The following is a 17,539-nucleotide window of genomic DNA, read 5'->3' as shown; positions in this document are numbered from 1 at the left end:
AAGCTTTTAGCATCGACTTAATAAGCTCGACTCAACTCCTAACCTTTCTGAATCTCAATTGATGCTACTGAGAGTGTTCAAGTTAGCATGGAAGAAACTCCTCCTTGGATCTCCAATCTCTTGCCAAATCTTGAGGTGGGTAAATCTATTAAGATGCCAGGGTGCCATTCTTTTTTTTCAGTAGAATAGAGTGGAACCCATAGCAGGACAGGTCTGGATCGATAGAAGCGCAAGCAGGAGAGGATCTGAAGTTCTGAACTCAGTAGTGGGGGTTCTGAGTGCTTCCTTGGCCCGGATTCTTTCTGAATTGGCTTTTTTTTCTTTCTTTTTTTTTGGGTACACTGGCTGCTCACGCACATCCCGCATGAGCACAGCCAACAAAGTCAAGAGAAAGAAAACGACTCAGAAGTAGGGGAACAAATACATGGCAAATCTGGAGGACCTCTCTGAAGTGTTGGGCAACAAAAGGGGAGACCCAGTCAACTGCCTTATTTACCTCTCGGTACATATGCACGATCGGGAAGGCACTACACTCCCTCGCTAGTCAATAGATGTTGCATAGCAGTGCGTGTTCTACCTCCCTTCGTCTCTTCTTTCGTATCCACTCGATCACCATGGCCGAGTCCTCTCGAGGATAATGCTCCCAGCCTCTAACACCCGTCTCGCATAGAAGATTTCCTCTCATGCTGCCCTAAGCTCCGCACCAAAAGCTAATACTTTGAAAGTGCATCGCCTCCCACAGCAATCAGTCCAGAGTTATGGTCCTGATCACAAAACAGCTCTAGCTTGGATCTGACCCGATCAATTGACCGGTTTGTTAGCCCAGATCCAAGTGCAACCTTTTCGTCTCGCAGATTCTGGCGACGGGCGGGAAGAGAGGGGGAGGCCAAAAAGTTTCAAATCTGGCGCCGAGAGAATCCCAAACTCCCCTCGGAGAAGGCGAGAAGAAGCCGGAGGTCGCTAAAAAAACCAACGCGATTTCTTGAGGAATAGAAGAAGGTAAAAAGGAAGTGGGGAAAAAAATGAAGGCAAATCGGTCAGGTGTGAGGCCGTTTGGCCAGACTACCCTTCTCTCCTCTTTCGTCTCCGCATCAAGGTGCTAACTTTTTCCCCTCCAGTTTCTCGATTGCTGTTATATTTTTCTATTCTATCTGTCCCATCGGATAAATTTTATTAGGGTTTTGTTTCTATGATTTCCAGGCATCCCAATGAAGACGCACGATCAAAGCCATCGAAGCAATCGGTGTCGCTATCCGAGTTTTTGAATCGAAAGATCGCAAAAACTACCAGCAGATCGATTAAGGTATCGCCATGGATTGAATCTTTTTTATGGCTTTCCGTCCTGAAAAGCTTGCTGAATGGGATGATTCCTTCCATCGCAGGTGAAGCAGAGCACCTTTGCATCAATTGGGTCCGGCAACAAGGATTTGGGGCGTCAAAGAGATGATGCGGCCGGTGGGGGTTTAGTTCTTGATGAAGCTAGTTTCCGGCGATTCAATCGGCCGGCAAAAGATGAATGCAGCATTGGAACAAGCGGGGTTAGTGGAGTTGGAGGATTTGAGTCGGAATCTACTGGAGTTAACCAGGATTCAAGGAAAAGAAAGGACCCATGTGGAGTTCCTTCAGGTTTGTGCTGGATTTTGGATGTGACCTATATGTTCCCAATTTTGATTTATTAGTTAAAAATTGCTGGCTTTTTTTAAAAAAAGTTTGTGATTTTTTTTAATCATTTTGGTGCATCATTGGATGAAGGGATTTCTGGGATCATGGCGCCCCCTTTTTGGGGCAAGCCCATGGGAGTGAGATACCAACCAACTATGCTAATAGCTGGGGGCCTTTCTGCATCCTTTTCTTCTTTATAATCTAATGTTAAAGTCTATCCTAAATATAAAGGTTAGAATTTCATGGTTTAGCTTATTGAACTATTTTCTTCTCACAATTGTTAGCATTGTGAGAATTAAATTAATTGAAATGGGGTTTTGGACTTCTTAAGAACAATATGCTTACTAATATTGAGCATATTGCTATTACTCTCACCAAGTTCCTTCTGGAATTAAGAGTTCTGGTCTTTCCCACCCTTGAGCCAAATGGTGGGCAACTCATCACTATTTCACCAAGGAAATGAACTTCTGCTATCCCTTTTTCTTTTTCCCCGTTGAAGACCTGCTTATAGCTATTTATTTTGGTTTCAGAAGGTAGATCAAAAAATTTCCTACACGCACGTGCACACACACATACATGTACATTTGTATTTGTGCATGTATGTATCAACTAAAGTAGGGCTCTTTTTTTATGTCGTTGTACCATTTTAAATAGTAAATATTTCTTGTTGGTATCGAGAACTAGATCGTGTTATCCTCCTTTGCAATGAATCATCATCATTTGCTATGTTATTATTATATTTTTTTGAACTAGTCCTAGTAGCTGGTCCGAGAGGATGATCAGCCACACTGGAACTAAGACACGGCTCAGACTCCTACGGGAGGCAGCAGTAGGATATTTTCTGCAATGGGCGAAAGCCTGACGGAGCAATGCCGTGTGGAGGTACAAGACCCACGGGTCGTGAACTTTTTTTCTCGGAGAAGAAGCAATTGAAAACATTGATTTATTGAACCTTGATGATCTGATAGACTAATATAAATGGACAAAAATTGTTGTTATAGTCCAATTATAGAAATCAAATATGAAAGCTAGAGACGGTAAAGCAAGAAATTTAGGACATTTCTCTTATTATTTCTACATGGTGCCAAATAAGCTATAAATTTGATTTCATGCTTATGCACTTATCATCAGCTTGATAAATTCTCTCAAAAAATCTTTGGCTCAATAGTCGTCCAAGTTCTTTCTTCATTATGCAAAGATAGGTTAACTCATTGACTTTGCCCTTAAGATGATGCAGACATGTACTCTTTAAATTATCAGATAGTTCACTTAATAAATTGGCTTATCAGTTTTCGCCGACCTGTTTTAGAAGCTGACAACATGAAGCTTAATCTGTCATCTTTGGTTTGTCAGGTGATGATGAGAGGGATTCTACCCCAAAGTATTTAGTCATTCTTGGAGATGATCCAAAGCCCCGACCAAAGAAAAGAGAGAAGAGGTTCATAGACCAGGGATCCAAACCCCTTTATAATCACTGTGAGTAGTGCTAATTTTAATCAATTAGGTTAAGTGCTTGCGAGCAAACACCTGCATGTTCTGTGACTGTCCCCAAAACACATTGACAGAGAAAATTGTGCCCACCACTTTTGTTGGTGTATCAAATGAAATAGCATCGAATGCATTTACTTGGAACAGAAATTTCTACAGATTCCTGGATGAACTTTGGTGTGGAGATGAAACAACTAGAAGATTTGGCTGAGGCACAGCTTATTAAATTTGTTTGTTTGGACTCCTTTTGAGTCCACATCTTGTGGACCTGGTATCATCTTAATTTGAGAGGCTATGCCTGCGTGACTATCTAGTGCCTGTGCCTAATTTGTGCTTTCACTGAGGCCAGTGTGTTATATATTATTTACTTTTGGAATAAATATTTCCTTAATTTGTGCGTTTGTGTTTTCAGATGCAAATGGATGTGGATGGTGGGATGGTGACAAGGAAGGAGTAGACAGTGAAGAGGTTGGCTGCAATGAAGTATGGGAAGCAATGGGATCTACCACCTTGGGGGGCCTGCAATGGCATTAACTGAATTTGAAGCTATGCTCAAAGCTAATTCATACAAGTCACCTTGATTTCTGAGTTAGAAATTGTATTCTATAAATATCTTACCTGCTGTCACAGGAATACGCGGTATTTTGATCTTTTCTATCAACAACATACTTTTTTCTAGGAATGTTGATATTGAAAGAACAAGACGTTACTATCTATGCTTTTCTCACCATTTGGATGCATATCACCCCTATATCTTTTGAAGATTTTTATTGTTTCAAATTACAGAGAAACTATTTTTCTTAAGCACTAATTCAAGCAGAAATAGTTCGCTATCATAAACAGCTCTAACTTTGTTCAGTTTCTTTACACACTCATTTCTTGTAATTTGTTATATGTCCAGTAATTTGTTAATTTGTTAAGTGAAACAAGATTGTGAAGAATACGAGTTCTGCTGTGATCTACACTGTTTACATACTATCTCATTAGTGTTGTCACTCCATCTCACAAATGGCCTTCTTACAGAACACCAAATACGAGAGCCTCTAAGACCCCTCAAGCCAACATTGAATTGCCTTCCTTGATTATGGTGGTCCTTGAGATCCCCTGTGTTGGATATTGGAAGCCATCTAAATGGAGCTCATAGGTTTAGGAAGAAGCCCATCACATAGAGATTTAAGTGGATGAAATAAGCAACCAAATAATACGAACTGAATATTTGAGCACATTCAATTAAAACATAAATAAAAACATGCCTGCACTGTTCATTTCTTTTTCTTCTTTTTTTTAAATAAAAAAGAGATAGTATCATTTCATCAAGAGAGAGAGAGAGAGAGAGGAGCAAAATGGAGCTGAGAGCAGTGACAATGTTGATGGACGGTCAGCTATCTCCTCTTGGAGACAGATTGGCAGCAATGGAGGCTTCTTGATCCAGACCAATAATTGGGTAGTTTCTTTGAAGTAGTGGAATGGGCAACAGGTCTACAAGCATTTCTTGAACCTATTCAATAATGCAAAAGGGACATCTATCGAGTATTTAGGCCTATCAAAAGATGGATGGCTATCAAATAATGTAGTTTTATATATCAGACATGGTGCATTGTTGTTATTGCTGTTGATAGCCGTATATTTTCTTGTAGTAGCTATCGAGCGCTACACAGTATTCTGTAGTGTAAACCACGCATCTTAGAGGATACTGCATTCTTACCTGCATTGCTTGATTTTCCTTGGATTCATGAACTATCATTGGCTGTGTATCCCTTCAAGATAAGGTCTATGATCTGGCTTTTTGTCATTGCCAAGCGCTCCATGTGTCATGGTAGCTATATTAATGGATTTGAACATTTCATTTTGCCTGCTTACGGTAGTACTAAACAAAACAACCTGATAATGGTACGGAAAAGGATTTTGTATACGTGACTCTATTGAGCATCTAACATTCTCCTGCAACCTAATATACGAATTCTGTTACTATGAGGGTTCTAAGCCAAAGGTCAAGTGAGTAGCTAACCGTACGGATCTAGGGTGCAACGATGTTGTCAATATTGGGTCTCCATTTGCTATTACATACTCTTAAGAGAGAGGAGAGCAAGTAAACTGAGTGTTCTTCCACCCACTAAATATTCTTTCCATCAAACTAGTCCGTGGGCATGTGCAAACTCCCATTAATTTCTCATTTTCATATTTTAAAGAAGAAAAATTAATTTGTGAATAATTAGGAAATGCAAAGTTTTTGGCTGAAAAGGAGAAAGGGGTTCTACAAAAAAAAAGGGAAAGAAAAAGAAAAGAGAGAAGGGGGTTGGCGTATGTCGAAATAAATTAGGTGACACAAATATTGGGATTGGATTTTATGACCGTTGTTAATCAAGGATGCAGAAGGGGGTTATCCTCTTTGCTCCACAACTTTTTATGATATTTTTTCTCAAAAAGATTATGATATATTATATACATTATTTCAACGTACGAAAACAATTCTATGCTTTCATACAATTATTTTGGATGCTATTTAGCTATCTCATTCAGATTAGCAACCGATATTATATGTTGATGTATCTAGCCTGGTTGAACGATACCGTACAATCCCTAACTCTATCATGTTGATGGAACACATTAAATAACAATTTGAGAATGCATGATCCAACTTGTGTACCAATTACAGCTCCACAAGTTCACATGGAAGGTTGGTTTGCCATGTGAGATGAGATAATTGAGCTACATCTTGCAGTACATCCAGCTTAATTGCACTTCTCTGTGTAGACACTGTGAGACAACCATCATCAGTATGATTATATCTTGCAATGGCCATGATGATTAGCTAGCCTGCCGGCCACTTGAGCATATTGCCACCTTCCATACGTCTTTTATCTTCCAAGTACTCAAGATACCATGTCTTCCTTTTCTTGACCACTTTTATCAGTAAAAACAGCAAGTAGTTCCTAAACTTTGCATCTTTATCATGAAGGATATATAGCAAGGATAGTAAATAGCAGCATAGGGTGCAAGCCGATCTTTGATGACTCCAGGCACCATGTAAGGGCTTCATATATACAGGAGCGGCTCAATGCGTTTGGGGGCTTAAGGCAAACTCAAAGGCGCCAATATAAATGCATTTGGGGGCCTTAATGCATAAATAAGGAAAGAGATAATACATTTCTTTAGGTAACAGATACGTTCTAACATAAATGCATTTAGAGGCCTCAATACATTTATAGCTATAAAGATACGTAACATTTGAGGCCTCTAAGTATATTGGGGACTCTCAATGCATTTGGACGCTCACCTTGCAACTCACTATAATAAATACATTTGGGAGTTGAAGTCTTTAGGCGACCGTCTCAACCACCTAAGAGTTGAGCGAGCTCTGGCTTCGTATTGGTATCCTCTAGTATTTGAATAACTTCCTGAGGCCCAGCCACATGTATGCTTGAAATGCTCTCTCTTAAGCTCTTGATAGCAAATTTCTTATCAGTGCATCAAAACGATGGTTAATCGTATGGGTCCCACCAGAAATGCGTACCTGTCATTTGTTGCATTGGCTGACATGGAAAGACCCTGTTGAAAGCCTAACTTGAATTATGTGAATTTAGTTAAACCTGTTGTGTTGGGGGCAACGAGGTGTGCATGGGTCCTTTTCCCTTGTCCTGTTTTTAAGTCCCATGCACGTATATTTATACGCGCTCTTCAACACTTCAAGCCGCAAAGCCTAACCCCTAACCCGAATTATCCTTCCCTCTCTCTTTTTCCCAATGGAGGATAGGCGCCTCCTCCTCCTCCTCTCCGCTCTCTTCCTGATCTTCTCCCACCCATCTCTTCTCGTCACCCACGGCCAGCTCCTTCCCGTCGTCAGTCGCTGCACAAATTCTGGCGACCGTGATATCTACATCGTTCATGTCAAAATGCCCGATAACAGCAGATTGCTCGGCCCCAAAGCCCGAGAGAAGTACTACAAATCCTTACTGCCACCCACCACTGCCCCTGGCCAGCACCGGCTTGTGTACTCATACAACCATGCCATTAGCGGCTTCGCCGCCAGGCTCTCCGAAGACGAAGTGAAGGCCATGGAATCGATGGAAGGGTTCGTGCATGCGTACCGCGATCGGGAGTTCGGCCTCCACACGACACACTCGCCGGACTTCCTTGGGCTCCACCCAGACCGCTGCTTTTGGAAGGACTCAAACTTAGGCCAAGGGGTTATCATCGGTGTGCTCGACACCGGCATCATCCCGTCCCATCCTTCCTTCATGGACTCCGGCATGCCGCTCCCGCCGTACAAGTGGAAGGGGGTCTGCGACTTCGACGTGAACGTCTGCAACAACAAGCTGATCGGCGCGAGGGGGTTCAGCACGGGGTGCCGGGCCTCTCCGGCGGACCATGACGGGCACGGCACGCACACGGCCAGCATAGCTGCGGGGAGCTTCGTCCACGGTGCTGCTGTCCTTGGCCATGCCGAGGGCACTTCGGCCGGGATGGCGCCGAAATCTCACCTGGCCATCTACAAGGTGTGCTACAACACGTGCCTGGGGAGCAATATCTTGGCCGGAATCGACCAAGCCATCGCCGACGGAGTTGATGTGCTCTCCATCTCCATTGGATCCCCACCGGAGCCCTTCTATGACGACAGCATGGCCATCGGCACGTTGGCTGCGGTGGCGAAGGGAATCTTCGTGAGCTCCTCGGCAGGCAACGAAGGGCCTCGCGAGAGCTCCGTGGAGAACGATGCACCGTGGGTGCTCACCGTCGGGGCAAGCACCATGGATCGGACAGTCCGAGCGACGGTCAAGCTCGGAAGTGGAGTAGAAATCAACGGAGAAACCATGTATCAGCCGGAAAATTTTCCGGCAATCCAATTGCCGCTGGTGTACCCTGGGGAGAGGGGGATCTCTCGGGCCAAGACGTGCAGCGAAGGCTCGCTGGATGGGATCAACGTCCGGGGAAAGATAGTTTTGTGCGAGACCGGCGGATCGAACACCAGCATCGAGAAGGGTGCGGTCGTCAAGAAGGCTGGCGGGGTCGCGATGATCCTCATGAACCGGGCGCGGGAGATGTTCACCCCGGAGGCGAGTGCCCATGTCATCCCGGCGGCCCATGTGAGCTACGCCGCCGCCACCAAGATCAAATCCTACGTCAAGTCCTCGCGAACCCCCACGGCGGCGATCCTCTTCAAGGGCACATGGTACGGGACTCCCCCGTCACCCACCGTCGCGGCCTTCTCCGGACGAGGCCCAAGCACGATCAACAACGGCATCTTGAAGCCGGACATCATCGGGCCTGGTGTGAACATCGTTGCTGCATGGCCTTCGGCCGTCGGGCCCAACCCCAGAAACGACTCCATTTCCACGTTCAACATCCTCTCCGGCACATCGATGGCGGCTCCTCATCTCGCCGGCATCGCCGCGCTGTTGAAGGCCTCGCACCCCGACTGGTCCCCTACGGCGATCAAATCCGCCATCATGACATCTTCCGGCACTCTTAACAGCGACGGGAAGCTCATCGCCGACGAGACCTTGAATCCGACCAACTACTTTGCAACAGGCGCAGGGCACGTCAACCCATCTAAGGCCAACGACCCGGGCCTCATCTACGACCTCACCGCCGACGACTACATCTCATACCTCTGCGGCCTGGGGTACACCGACCGACAAGTGTCGGCGATTGCTCGCAGCCAGATAGATTGTTTAAGCTTGATGCCAAGCACAGCAGAGGAGCTGAACTACCCGACGTTCATGGTGTCGATCGGGCCGGACTCGCAGAAGACCGTCACGCGGACGGTGAGGAATGTCGGAGAGGCCAATGAAGCGTACTCGGTGCAGGTCGATGCGTTGGAGGGGGTGGAGGTGACGGTGTATCCTGATGAGCTAGTGTTCTCGGCGATCAATCAGACGGCGGTCTATGATGTGTACTTCACCACCGGCGACACCAATGACAAGGTGGGCATGGTGTCGGAGGGGCAACTACGGTGGATTTCTAGCAAGCATGTTGTGAGAAGTCCTATCTCGGCCTCCTTCATCTGAGATTTCTTAGTTGAGCTACTAGAGTTATGCTTTGGGGGTTGTTCATTCACCTTGGATTAGGACCCTGTATTCAGGGTCCTTCTCCATGATGAATGTTTCAAAATTGTTGTTGATATGGTCAACTTTTGGGGCATTTTGTAATCTCACCATTTTGTCATGGTGGAAATAAATTCATATCAAGAAAGCCTGCCCTGTTTTTCTTAAGAAAAGATTGGGAAAAGAGAGAGAGCATCTTGTTTTATAATATAATTAAAAATCAATAATACCCAATCATGATGGTGTTCAATCAGTCTGATATTTGTCCGTATGGCTGGTCCTATGTCTATTATCAGACATATGTTTTTCTTTATTTAAGAATATTAACTCAATAAAAGATTAGTATGATGTTTGATGTCACTTCAATACCAAATCAACGACATGAAATTATTTGATATACTTGATATATACCTATAATTATCCAGAACACAAAAATGTGAAATAAAAATTGGTCTTAAAATAGAGTTCAGAGAATCTCTGAGGTAAAGTGTGATCGCGGATGATTTAATCAGTGTCGACCACGCAACTGAATCATTCTTCATGAGTATGTGCATTAAGAGGATTAGTGATGCAGATTTAACTTTTTCAATGTTCTATAAATGTATGGTTTGTGAATAGATTAATGCATACTCTTCAAAAAAATGAATGGTCTGATGGATATTATGTGAAATTGAATAGAGTAGCGCAGGAGTAGGAACATTACCTCTGTCCAATAACAATCAAAGTGAATCAAGACAAGGCCTGCAAGACCAAGAAAAGTTGGAAAGGCATAAAACGAAATTTGATACTATTGATCGTCGATCTAAATAGCTTTCAAAGTAGTCAATTCAACATCTTGTCCATATGGATTTCTGACACCATTTCAGATTTTTCACCTTTATTAGCTAGGCGGTCATCAAAAGCTGGTCTTAATCAGTTCTTAATGCTAATCGGCATGCAATTTGTAGGATCTCTCACAATGGGTTATGGTGTCAGATTCATGAATACCTATCTAATTCAATAATTGAAATTAGAAAAGTTGGTCACCACTGTATCAGACTGCAAAGTAAAACTTCTCTTATGACACTTTTATTTGGAGCATCTGGCCAAGTTGCCTAAGATTGACATTCAGTAGATTACTGCAGACTTTCTTGACGTCTTTGAGTTCTGTGCAATTCCAAAATGTTTGATATGCATCTTTAGTCTATTTAGGCCTCGCAACCCTATAAATATTACCCTGTACAGGGTATGCAAATTAATTAACAATTCTGAACAATAGTTTCCTGAAAGTTTGAGGGCACTCTTCCAAAATTTTTCTGCTTTAATGGTGCTAACTTAATATATATAATACCGTAGGTATTGAATTTTAGCATGTATGACCATTTAAAAGGTTTGTCTGATGAGATTCCACTCCTTTTGACTTCCATATGTTGGCTTTGATCAATTTGTACCAAACTTCTTCTTCTTCTTCTTCTTTTTTAACTATTTTATCACGAACTTCAGAATCATTAAATATGAAAATCTCTGATATTGCTAGAACTGCTGTACCAGTTACATAGCTCTGGCATCTGGGGAGAGAGAGGTTGGGAGTCTTTAAAATTGTTGTACTGCTTACATATCTCAGGCATCAGATGGCTGCAACCAAGCCACATTCTACCTTATTTGTATATTCCAGGGTCACAAATTATGTACATTTTGTAACCCTAGTATCCTAGATATGAAACCAAAATCCATTGCAGAGAAACCCTTAATATCTGCGTCCTATTACCATCTCCACCCAGTACCTGCTACAGATACCAGTCTCTAAAACAAGCTAATTTCCGATCTGCGGCACTGCTGTTGCAGAGCAAACCTTCCATCAATTCCTTCAGTTGCTAGGCGGCTTCTTATTTAATCAACCACAAATATGCTAATATATATGGAGCTGTTTCATCTAACACTTACAATGATTTTGCTAGCAAAACAATCACTTAGTATAGGTTGATGTAGGTGGAAGGACAATTTTACTGGATGACAGGTATCACTTGGTTCTCGTCCTTGGTAACAGCTACGAATTCAGCTTGTTCCGAGGACAAAATTAGAATGATCAACATTCTGGAAAATTGGATGCTATCTGAGTAGTGAAGACTACTGCATGTGCTCATTGGGTTAGAATGGAAGTTTCCTACTAATATTAGAGGTCATGTCCTTAGAGAGAATATTTTAAGTGTCTATGTGCACGATTTCAGCATTTCAACATTCTTTGCTCCTCTCAAAATTCATCTATATATATCTTCGACTCCTGGCTCCAGCCACCACCCCACCACTCCTTCCATTCCTTCTCCCCTCTCTCTCCATTGATTCCCAATGAGGAGCCACAAGACATTTCTATTGCTCTTTGGTTTTCTGGTCTTCTTTTATTCCTCCTTTCTACTAACTCATTGCCAGCTCTTGCCCATACCTATTCAAGATGGCCATGCGAAGGACCAGCAGACCTACATTGTTCATGTACAGAGACCCAACAGCACGAAGCTCCTCAGTGCTGCAGAACGTCAGAAGTGGTATCAATCCTTCCTGCCATCCAAGACCCTGGCATCGGGCGAGCCACGGATGGTCTACTCATACCAAAATGCTATCAGCGGATTCGCCGCGAAACTAACGCATGAAGAAGTAGAAGTCATGGAGAGGATCCATGGCTTTGTGCATGCCCACCCTGACCGAATGCTCAGTCTCCACACGACGCACGTATCGGACTTCCTGTGGATGAACCAAGGGAATTGCTTCTTGAGGGACACCAACTTGGGGAAGGGGATGGTCATTGGCCTCCTCGACACCGGCATTTTCCCTGCCCATCCTTCATTCAAGGATGAAGGCATGCTTCATGCGCCAATCAAGTGGAAGGGGCACTGCGACTTCAAGCCAACGCTGTGCAATAACAAGATAGTTGGTGCGAGGTCATTCAGGAACGGGTGCAAGGACCTTCCATTTGATGCGGTTGGGCATGGGACTCACACCGCCAGCATCGCAGCCGGAAACTTCGTCAAGAATGCCGACGTTCTCGGCAACGCAAGGGGAACTGCCTCTGGGGTGGCGCCGAATGCTCACTTGGCCATCTACAAGGTTTGCCACAGCGGTGGTTGCCTCGCGAGCGATGCATTGGCGGGCATAGACAACGCCATTGGCGACGGAGTCGACGTGCTCTCGATCTCCCTAGGTGGGCAAGCAGCGCCTTTCTACGATGATAGCATAGCAATCGGCGCACTGGCTGCGATCGAGAAGGGGATCTTCGTCAGCTGCTCTGCCGGAAACTCTGGGCCATCTAAAGGCACCGTAGAGAATGACGCCCCCTGGGTCCTGACGGTCGGAGCAAGCACCATGGATAGAGCTATAAGGGCGGTCGTCAAGCTCGGGAATGGAGAGGAGCTCGACGGCGAGTCGGCGTACCAGCCCACTGGATTCACATCCATCCTGTTGCCTGTGGTATACCCTGGCATGAGTGGCGGCTTTCGAGCCAAGGCTTGCAGCGACGGATCCTTGAACCGCATCAACGTCAAGGGGAAGGTGGTGCTGTGCCACACCGGTGGCACCAATACCAGCATCGAAAAGGGCGTGGTCGTCAAGAAGGCCGGCGGCGTCGCGATGATACTGACGAATAATGAGAAACAGAGCTTCACGACCAAGGCCGGAGCTCACGTCCTTCCGACATCCCACGTAAGCTACAACGATGGATTGAAGATCATGGCCTACATCAAGTCATCATCGAATCCCACGGCGACGATCGATTTCAAAGGCACATTGTATGGAGCTTCTCCATCTCCCGCAGTTGCATCATTCTCTTCGAGAGGCCCGAGCCTAGTCAACGAAGGCATCCTGAAGCCTGATATCATCGGACCAGGCGTGAACATCCTCGCTGCATGGCCATTTTCCATCGGTCCGCCGTCTCTCGACCCTGCCAACAATTTCACTTCATCATTCAACATGATCTCCGGCACGTCGATGTCGGCTCCTCTGCTAGCCGGGATCGCCACCCTGCTCAAACTTTCGCATCCCGATTGGTCACCTGCAGCGATCAAATCGGCAATGATGACATCCTCCGACATGCTCGACCACGACGGCAGGCCGATAACCGATGAGACACTGAATGCCGCCAGGTTCTTCGCCATGGGAGCAGGACATGTGAATCCATTGAAGGCCAATGATCCGGGGTTAATCTACGACCTCCAACCTAGCGATTACATCCCCTACCTCTGTGGCTTGGGATACACCGACAAGCAAGTTTCGACGGTCACCCGCCGACCGACGGAGTGTTCTCTGATTGACACTGTAACGGCTGAGGAGTTGAACTACCCTTCCATGTTGGTGTCCATGGGATCGAATGCGGAGAAGACCATCACGCGGACAGTGAGGAATGTAGGGGATGCTGAATCGGTTTATGCAGTGCAAGTGAGTGCACCAGAAGGGGTGGAGGTGAAGGTTTATCCTGAGAAGCTAAGCTTCATGGAGCTGAATCAAAACAAGAGTTTCAATGTGTATTTTAGCACTAGGGACACAAGTGGAAGACAAGGCCACATCTCTGAAGGACATCTGAAGTGGGTATCTAACAAGCATGTGGTAAGGAGTCCTATCACTGTTATGTTCGCTTGAACATATATAGCCTATACTTGGGCTGGGCTTATTGATTGGCTGATATACATATCAACAGCCATTTGGTTTTTTTGGCGGCAGAATGTATGGTCTTAGCTATGTGAAAATAAATATGAGTTATAAAGATATATGCAGTTAAGAGTGAAGCTTTCTGGTCAACATTTGGGATTTGTATGGGAGATGAAAAAATGAAAATAAATAAAGAAAAAGAAAAATCAAGAACTTTCTGATATTTAGTCGGCCAAAGAAAAAATAAGAATTATCCTGAATTAGTTGCATCACTGACCTTTTCAGCGTGCGTTTTTTAGTGTAATTAGAGAAAGTTTTGGTTCTTTACATGTTTCTTTCTTTTAACTCTTTTGATTTATTGATCCTTTTTAAAAGCCTAATTCCATTCAATCGTGACATGAGAGTCCTTTTACTCCATCTTGTTTCCTTCTCTCCACTCTGTTTGCCCTCACGCCCGCTCCACCGTGCCGGGAATTAAGAAAATCCACCACAACCCCCATCCGTTCCGGTTTGAAGGTTTGCCTTGCGTTGATTGCAATAGAGTATCCATGTTCTTCTAATCAACTGCTATTTTCCCTCATTTATTATTGTGGAGAGAAGAATATATAGCAAAGAATATTGTGAGAAATTTTTCCCACCTCTTTCTGTGAGTTAGTCATCATGTATATTTGTAGTTAAAAATGTACGAAAGATTGAAGCTAGAATGATACAAAAAAAGGAAAAAATAATAAATGATCTCTAAAATCAATTCTAAATTTATGCTATTTGAAATTCAAAATTTAAAATTTCTAGAATCAGGAATTCTTGATATGTAGCTTGATATGGGGTGAGATTTATATTAAGTTTTGGTTTGATATGCACCATTTCAGTCAGTTCAATATTGATGTTTTTTATGAGTATTCTGGAACATATTTTAGCTATTTTCCCATCCAAAAGATGGCATCAAATGTTCAAGTGCCCAAACAACGATCGGCAATTGTCAAGAAGGTAATAAATCTTCCACTACCGCACTTCTTTGCATGACACCATGAGCACATATCAGACCTTTCCCATGGGAAGGACAGTCTTTAGATGCACATTTGGAGCCTCCATTCTTAAAATCTCTCGTAACTGCTACTAATTTAAGGCTACAAATCACTAACTGCATCATGTATAGATACTTTCGCTGGATACATGACAGTCTCACATAGTTCATAACCATTTGTCGTCAGAAGTGGGTCTGGCTAAAGTGGAAGGTTATAAGAATCCTGACATACGGGTTCTGCAGTCCTACAAGATGTCGCTTGAGGATAATGGATGCATTGCGGCCCTCAAGAAGGATGGTATGGGGGTGAGGGCAGGTGTTCTTGATTCTGGCATGGTAGAAATCCGTGAGGGCGGATGGATGGTAGGCGATCGATGGAGTGAAAAGAACAGAGAGAACAAAAGCGAGCGAGAGAGAAGTCGAGTGAGAAGCCTGGAGAGGACAAGGGTTGTACCTTTCGCACGAAAGAATGGTGCACTGTTGGATTGCGCTACGGTTACCTCCAGAGCTGTGCAGGTGGATGACCGAAAGAGTTCGAAGTGTTTTGAGAGCAGTACGGTTACCGCGAAAGATACAACCCGAACCCGCCTGAAGAAGGAGGCTAAAGTCCATTAGAGTCCATGATTGAAGGGGACGATCGCCACTTTAAAGAAAGGAGGCCAACGGTGTTTATGGCTAGCAAAGGGCCAATACAAGTCTTGTCCTTCTCACTAAATAGCATCCTAACTATTAAAAACTTACCAAATGCGGGCACATGATTTCATTCGAAATTATCAAATTTGGGCATACGATCTAATGAAAAGAACTTATGCCCAAGTTTGGTAAATTTTTAACACCCCTCCTCAAGTTGGTACGTGGAAGTTTCAAACACCTAAGATGTATGAATAAAATAAAATTATTTCTTGCCCAATGACTTAGTAAAGAGATCGGCCAACTGCTTAAAGGTAGACACATAAGATGTATGAATAAGACCATTTTTTGAATTTTCTCACAGACAACATGGTAGCTGATTTCGATATGCTTGGTGCATTTATGAAAAATAGGGTTGGCCGCAATAGTTTAACCACGTTTGATTGCCAAAAAATAATATGATAGGTAGGAAAGTCTTACAACCAAGGTTATGGAGCAAATAGTTTAGCTATGTGATCTAAGAAGTAGCAATAGCTATGTCACGATATATTACTTCTGATGATGAACGAAATATAGTGTTCTACTTCTTTGTCTTCCAAGATATGAAATTGGAGCCAAGAAATATGCAATAGCCGAAGGTAGAGCCGCGAGTCATTGGACAACTAGCCCTGTCACAATAATTTGTGAGATTTAAGTCCCGGGTAGCTGAGAGACGGATACTTTGACAAGGAGTGGCCTTTAAATAATGTAGTAGTCAAATAGCATTATCCTTATGAGGCTTCCACAGTTGGCGCATAAACTAACTTGAGATATGAATTTTGTTAGGATTTGTGCCATATCTTTCCAATCAGGCATCCATAGGTAGAGGGATTTGTAAGGAGATCATCATCTTGATTCGTGAGTTTAAGTTTTTATTCCACGAGAAAGAAGGATGGGCAAGTTACAGTGGTCTAGCCAGTGTCTTCAAGAATGTCCACAATATATTTCCGACTCAAATAAACGCTTTGGGGAGGGAGAGAGAGAGAGAGAGAGAGAGAGAGAGAGAGAGAGAGAGAGAGAGAGAGACTTCAATACCCAAAATGTATTTGAAGCACTATAGAAAAGAGCATTATCTTGTGTTGGTGGGGAAGGTGCCAAAGAGGGAGAATTTAAGTCTAATGTGGAGGGAGTGAAAGGTCATAAAGGAGGAGATGGTGGATATGAAATTTCGAGATCGGGTATTGCAAATGGAATGGTAGTATGATTGGGATGATGGAGCAAGTTTTGATTATGAAATGGAAAATATTATTCAAAAAAATGTAACATCATGGCTTGTATAGAATTTTTTTGGATGAAGGCTTAAAAATTTTGTAAGCCTTTTGTCTTGTCGACGTGGGTATCCAAAAAAAAATTCAGGTTTGGTATGTTTTCAATACTAAGCTATCTCTATTTTTAGAAGAGGGGCTAGCTTGGCGTTGGAGAGAGCAAAACAACAAAATCCCTAATTCTTTTTTTTTTAATGCCCGATTTGTACCTTAAGAAAATCCTTGCAGCCAACTCGGTGACTGTTACTAATCAGCAGTAGGATAATTGGCAACCACATAGAGGTGCCTATCATTGTTGAAAGGCTTATGGCCCGCGCATAGTTGCATAATGATGGTTGCAAGTTCAGTTGCACGATTTTTGATGGTGAAAACTGTTGTCGCATACCGCCAATAGGCCCCCCCGTGGGGACGTTTTTAAGGGCCACGAAGCTACGAGCCCAGGGCTGCAAATGGGTCAAACCGACTTCATTATGCAACTAACCGTACCTGGTTCTGATCCGTACCCGAAGATTCATGGACCGAGTCAGGTTAAAAAATTGGACCTAATCTACATTTTAGATTAAGCTCTTGCATTTTTCAACACAGCATGGTCAATGTATCATATAGGTCTAGTTTGGATCGATAAAAATAGTTTGGATCGGTAAAAATAAGCTTGACCCATTCCTAACTCAATCCAATCCAACTTATAAATTGGAATCATATAAACCTCCACCTTCACTGCCGACTTCCTTAAATGAGCTCTTATTTAAACTAATTTTTTCTTTTCATCTCAACAA

The 17,539-nt window shown here is 43.6% G+C and overlaps 3 protein-coding genes across 3 annotated transcripts; all 3 read left to right on the top strand.

Annotated features, from left to right (window-relative positions):
• Positions 1–792: 792 nt before the first annotated feature.
• Positions 793–3,864, top strand: LOC103716266. The gene is made up of 5 exons (XM_008804199.3): positions 793–1,096; positions 1,201–1,303; positions 1,383–1,626; positions 3,016–3,138; positions 3,563–3,864. The coding sequence occupies exons 1-5, from the start codon at positions 1,023–1,025 to the stop codon at positions 3,682–3,684; spliced, it is 666 nt and encodes a 221-aa protein (XP_008802421.2). The 5' UTR covers positions 793–1,022; the 3' UTR covers positions 3,685–3,864.
• A 3,045-nt stretch (positions 3,865–6,909) lies between these two features.
• LOC103716276 (subtilisin-like protease 4) lies at positions 6,910–9,447 on the top strand. The gene has a single exon (XM_039115312.1). It carries the CDS (start codon positions 7,044–7,046, stop codon positions 9,156–9,158), a length of 2,115 nt encoding a protein of 704 aa, XP_038971240.1. The 5' UTR covers positions 6,910–7,043; the 3' UTR covers positions 9,159–9,447.
• A 2,052-nt stretch (positions 9,448–11,499) lies between these two features.
• LOC103716277 (subtilisin-like protease 4) lies at positions 11,500–13,924 on the top strand. The gene has a single exon (XM_026808175.2). The coding sequence runs from the start codon at positions 11,520–11,522 to the stop codon at positions 13,794–13,796; it is 2,277 nt and encodes a 758-aa protein (XP_026663976.2). The 5' UTR covers positions 11,500–11,519; the 3' UTR covers positions 13,797–13,924.
• The last annotated feature ends 3,615 nt before the right edge of the window (positions 13,925–17,539 follow it).

This window comes from Phoenix dactylifera, chromosome 2 (genome assembly GCF_009389715.1).
Source record: "Phoenix dactylifera cultivar Barhee BC4 chromosome 2, palm_55x_up_171113_PBpolish2nd_filt_p, whole genome shotgun sequence".
Classification (NCBI taxonomy): domain Eukaryota; kingdom Viridiplantae; phylum Streptophyta; class Magnoliopsida; order Arecales; family Arecaceae; genus Phoenix; species Phoenix dactylifera.
Note: the sequence above shows the minus strand (reverse complement) of the source record. Positions and strands in the feature narration are given on the sequence as shown.

Coding starts and splice junctions, on each gene's coding strand:
- LOC103716266 (XM_008804199.3), top strand. CDS start 1,023: ATGAAGGCAAATCGGTCAGGTGTGAGGCCGTTTGGCCAGACTACCCTT. Junction 1,097..1,200: donor TCTTTCGTCTCCGCATCAAG/GTGCTAACTTTT, acceptor TATGATTTCCAG/GCATCCCAATGAAGACGCAC. Junction 3,139..3,562: donor CAAACCCCTTTATAATCACT/GTGAGTAGTGCT, acceptor TTGTGTTTTCAG/ATGCAAATGGATGTGGATGG.
- LOC103716276 (XM_039115312.1), top strand. CDS start 7,044: ATGCCCGATAACAGCAGATTGCTCGGCCCCAAAGCCCGAGAGAAGTAC.
- LOC103716277 (XM_026808175.2), top strand. CDS start 11,520: ATGAGGAGCCACAAGACATTTCTATTGCTCTTTGGTTTTCTGGTCTTC.